Below are 4,794 nucleotides of genomic sequence, written 5' to 3'. Positions count from 1 at the left end.
AAGTAGGTGCTTTAGACCACTGAGCCATCTCTCCAGCCCGACCTGGTGCTTCTTGATGACCACTTGGTGGTACCTGGGCTCTGAGTGGTGAAATTGTATTTGCAGACAGTCTTGTGTTAGGGACCTGGCCTAAGGACACTTGTAGATTTGCCAGTGCCATACACACCCCTTCTCTGCCCTGGCACTCCATTGTCCTTGTCTAGATGAGGACCTGGCCAATTTTTGCCCTCGTGGGTGGGCTGAGCGAGGCTGTGGGCTGCCCCAGAGAGCAGCAGAGGGGCTCGGCTGTGCTGAGGATAGGCGCCTCCTGTTCCTGGGAGCCAGCCACAGCCTCTAATTTCCTGTGACAGCAGCAGCCCACTCACCGCCCAGAGCTGCTGTATTGTCAGAGCTATTCTTGGCCAGGCCCTCACAGCTGTGGCGTGCTGGCCCCGCCCTCGGCTGCCTCCTAGAAGGCAGGGTGGCAGTACTGAGGCCCAGCAGTGTGGGCTTGGTCCTGGTGCACTGTGGCCCCTGCATGGGGCTTCTAGGCCCTAGAAGGCCCCTGCATGGGGCAGGTCAGCAGGAGGGCCCTGCAAGACCCACATGATCCTCTGTCCTGTGGCCTCACGCTCTGTGGCCAGAGGGCTGAAGCTATGCAGGCTGCCCTCGGCGCCACTGACCCCCGTGTTCTCTCCACAGGTGGGCGCTTCTGCTCCTTCTCACCGTGCATCGAGCAGGTTCAGCGCACATGCCAGGCGCTGGCAGCCCATGGCTTCACTGAGCTGAGCACCTTAGAGGTGTTACCGCAGGTCTACAACGTGCGCACTGTCAGCCTGCCCCTGCCTGACCTGGGAGACAGTGCAGGCACTCCCACAGTCCCGGATGCCAGCCCCTTCCGGAGCGGCACACCCATGAAGGAGACTGTGGGCCACACAGGCTACCTGACCTTCGCCACTAAGACCCCGGGTTAGCAGCCTGGAAATGCTGGGGGCACCGTGCGCAGGCAGGGAGGCCAGGCCACCTTATATGGTCTGGGTACTCTGGGCCTGAGGTTGAAAATGGATGTGGGTGGGGCTTGGGCTTCCTGGGTGGCCCTGAGGAAGAGAGCTAGCTGCTCCTGTCCTGAGGGTAGGAGCCTCCTGTCCGCATCCCTGCCAAGCTCTGGCTCTGTGCCACTGCCCTGGAGTCTCCTGGTGCTGAGGCAGGGGCTGGAGACATGGCTCAGTGGAATATGCGCTTCCCTGGCAAGCGCAAGGGCCTGAGTTCAATCCCCGGTTCCACAAAAAAACCCAAAAAACAGTGTAAATCCTGGTGCTGAGGCCATGCAGTGCAGTTGGGGTGGCGATGTCTGACCCTGTCCCTGCGGACCTCTGCAGAAAGCTGGTGGAGAAGGTATGGCCACTGCCCCAGGCCTGTGCTGTTCCACAGGGGCTTTGGCTGGCTCAGGACTAAGCCCGGGTTTTGCTGTGAGGTGTCCTAGGGCTTGGCCAGAAGCCAGGCAAAGCTTACCTGGAGACCCTCATACTGTCCCCGTGCTACCTGCCCACCAGAGCCCCTGTTGTGTGATCAAGAAAGCCCCACAGCATTGCAATGGCTGGGTGGGCCTGTGTCCCCAGCCAATGTCACCCAGACTTAGGTTCCCCTGCTGTTGCGATCCCAGGCATCAAGGAGCAACCCCTCCAGCAGTGGTGTTTGGCAGGGGATAGTGCATCCTTAGATGACATTTGTCGCTACCTCTGCTGCACAGCCCCTGGGCCTGATATCCTGGTGTTTGTCCAGGTCAGACCAGGAGGCAGCCGTCAGGACCCAGTGCGCCTTGTTGGGACTTGAGCCTTGGGCACAATGTTTCAGCGTCCTGTGGGCGGACCCCCGAGTGCCTGCAGAACAATAAATACGCTGCGTGGAGTGGCCCCCCGGCTATCTGAGCAGCTGTCCCGAGCTGCTGTCCTAGCCAGCCTGCCCACACACGGTTCCTGCCCTGTCTCCCACCCAGGGTAGGTCGTGCAGGAGCGCCAAACGACTTGGGACAAAGGGGTGAGTGTGTGGCCACCCCCACCAGCTGCAGAAGGGTCCCTTGTCCCCAGGATGTGGGGGCATGGGTCTGTCTGAGCCAGGGCTCCCTCCCAGCCTCTCCTGCAGTGGCTGAGGGGAGCACCGGACGCTGGGCCCCAAGGTGGCTTGGGCTGTGACCCTGTGCTCAGGCCCTGCTTTACCTGCCCTAGTGTGCCTGTTGCCGAGAAGCATCACACTGCCAGGCACCTGTGTGTGGGTGTTGAGGCCTGTCTCCCTCAGCAGATAGATCAAGGTCCTAAACCACGAGCCCTTCACTGGGATGTGGCCCACTTCCTGGGACCTGCCTGACCTCTCACCTCATGCCTGGCCTGGGTCACAGGACAGGCCCGCTTCAACATGATCCCCACCTAGTGTTCTGTCCCACAGCAGAGGCTCAGGAGAGGTCCACCCTGCACAGCTGCCAAATACACGGGTCTTGGGTTTGGGGCCCTAGTCACACCCACTGTCCAGATGGGCTGAGAGCCCTGGGGAACACAAGGTCAGGGCCTATGTGGGGTGGGGGCAGTGAGAAGCCAAAACACCAAGCCCTGAGGGACAGCTGCTGTCCACATCTGGACTGTGTGTGCTGACAGATGTGTTATTGGGCTGACCTCAGTGTGCACTGGCCCCGCCCTGCCCAGCGTCACACAGCTTCCACCCATGCAAGTCCTCCCCTGCCCTGAGCAGCAGGCGCCTAAGTGTCCTTGCAGGCTCTGCCATGTGTCCCTTTCCTACAGCTGCTCCTCTCGACCTGCACATTCCCAGGCCGGAACGCCCTGCATGGCCACCAACTGCTCTGTCCCACAGGGACCCGCACAGGCTGCCCCAGTCTGGGGGCCCTGCTGCAGAGGAGCAGAGGGCGGGCTGCCTCCCAGTTCTGCAGATGGGGAGCCTTATTCCCACAGACAGGGCACTGAGTGCTGGTCAGCAGGTCGTGGAGTCAACAACACGGGGCTCCTCGTGGGGCCAGTGCTGGAAACTCCCTGCCCAGCCCGACACTTGCTCGGTGCTCAGTTTTTCCTTAGCAGCTTGTCCGCACCCACTGCTGTGCCTGCCAGCGTGGCTGAGGGGAGCACCGGACGCTGGGCCCCAAGGTGGCTTGGGCTGTGACCCTGTGCTCAGGCCCTGCTTTACCTGCCCTAGTGTGCCTGTGCCCTGCACGAGCTGCTCCTGACCTGGGGTGGCCCACTTAACCTGCCCTGCCTTTTAGCCAGTGTCCTGGGCTGGGGATACCAGGCCACAGGAGCAGGCTCCTTCCTCTCACCCCTCTGAAGGTCTGCTTCTACTTGGCCCTGGGCCTGTGACCCAGAGTAGGTGGGCAGCTGGCCAGGCCCTGCCCTGCCCCACCCCACCTTGCACAGGTGGAGAAACAGCTCAGAGGTCACAGGGCTGCCCCAAGCACGGCCCTGGGGTGGGTAGGTGAGTGGGTGGGGGAGGGGTCTTGCCCCAGCTCCTCATACCCCAGAATGAAGCAAGAGAAGGTGCTTGTGTGGGACACAAGGGGCTTCCTCGGCCTGTGGACCAGGCAGACCCTGGCACACAGCCTGCCCTGAAGCCTTTGGGGAGCCCGCCGTAAGCAGGCACATGGTGAGGGCACTGCTGCAGGAGTCAGAGAAAGGTGGGCTCCTGAGCACACCCTAAGGCCACAGAGGGGCAGGTCATTGTGAGCAGTGGGGTTTTGGGGGACATTTGGGAGCACACACCCCTGCCCCTTGGTCTCTGGCCTGTCCAGTCTCCCGGCCGTGCAGACTGCCTGAGCTTGCCTCTGCAGGGGTTGGTGCTGGCAGCTTTCCATGTGCCACTGTGATTGTTATTACTAATGGGAACCACTGCCTTGGGGCCTTCTTGGGGTTCAAGCTGGAATTGGGGCACACTTCTACTCTGGGGGGTGCCCTGTGTTTCTTGGGATGCCTGTAGCTTTTTGCACCATCGAGGGCATTTGCGTAGTTACCAGCATTACCAGAGGATTTGCAGTCAGGACTTCTCGGGGGGGGGGGGGGGTCCAGGCCATCTGCTGCTAGTTATGTACCGGCTGGAGTGGGAGGTAGGGACACAGCTGGAGCCCGGCAGACAGGGAACCTCACATGACCCCCCAGCTAGACGTGCTGTGGCCATTGCCCCCCAAGCTCACCACAGCATCTGGTCAGGAGTGGGCTTAGGCCCGTCCACACGGGCTGACCATGCCACCGCCTCTCCACTCACGGGCTGGTGGCCAGCATCACAGGCTCAGCTCCTCAAGCCCACCCAGCAGGATGGCGCTCTCCAACTTCAGTGCAGGTGGTCTGCCAAAGTGATACTGGCCAGGGACTGGGGAGATGGCTCAGTGGAATAAGCAGTTCCCTGGCAAGTGCAAGGGCCTGAGTTCAATTCCTGGTTCTGCCAAAAAAAAAAAAAAAGTGATACTGGCCAGCACACATCCAAGGGGACCTGGGGCATCTGGGAAGGGCCTGGGGTCAGGGGAGGGTGAAGGAGATTTTGGTTCTCTCTGGAGCTCATCCTCAAGGAAAGTGGCTTCTCGAGGTGGTCCAGCAGGCAGCAGTGGGCACAGCTCGGAGCTCTGGGGGTGCTGCTGACCTCAGAGCCCATCTGGCAGTCCGCATGATCCACTCTGGGAATGTGGTGTCAGGCTGTATCCAGAGGGTCATCAGCAGGCAGGGACTGGGCTGGCCCCCAACTGCTCCCTGTGCCTGGAGGCCCTCTGGCTTGTAGGAGGGCGTTTCAAAGTCAGTCCTCCAAGGCAAGAGTGGCGGGAGGGAATAG

General features: G+C 61.3%; 1 protein-coding gene across 3 annotated transcripts in view; it reads left to right on the top strand.

Annotated features, from left to right (window-relative positions):
• The window catches only part of Trmt61a (tRNA methyltransferase 61A), a 6,173-nt gene extending 4,994 nt beyond the window's left edge, over nucleotides 1-1,179 (top strand). For all 3 annotated transcript variants that reach the window (XM_004645390.3, XM_023705711.1, XM_023705710.1), the window contains exon 4: nucleotides 682-1,179. In XM_004645390.3, the coding sequence (XP_004645447.1) occupies nucleotides 682-953 (272 nt within the window). In that variant the 3' untranslated portion in view covers nucleotides 954-1,179. The remainder of the gene's footprint in view (nucleotides 1-681) is intronic.
• The last annotated feature ends 3,615 nt before the right edge of the window (nucleotides 1,180-4,794 follow it).

Source organism: Octodon degus, unplaced genomic scaffold, assembly GCF_000260255.1.
Source record: "Octodon degus isolate 3935 unplaced genomic scaffold, OctDeg1.0 scaffold00226, whole genome shotgun sequence".
NCBI lineage: Eukaryota > Metazoa > Chordata > Mammalia > Rodentia > Octodontidae > Octodon > Octodon degus.
This window is presented reverse-complemented; position numbering and strand designations above follow the sequence as displayed.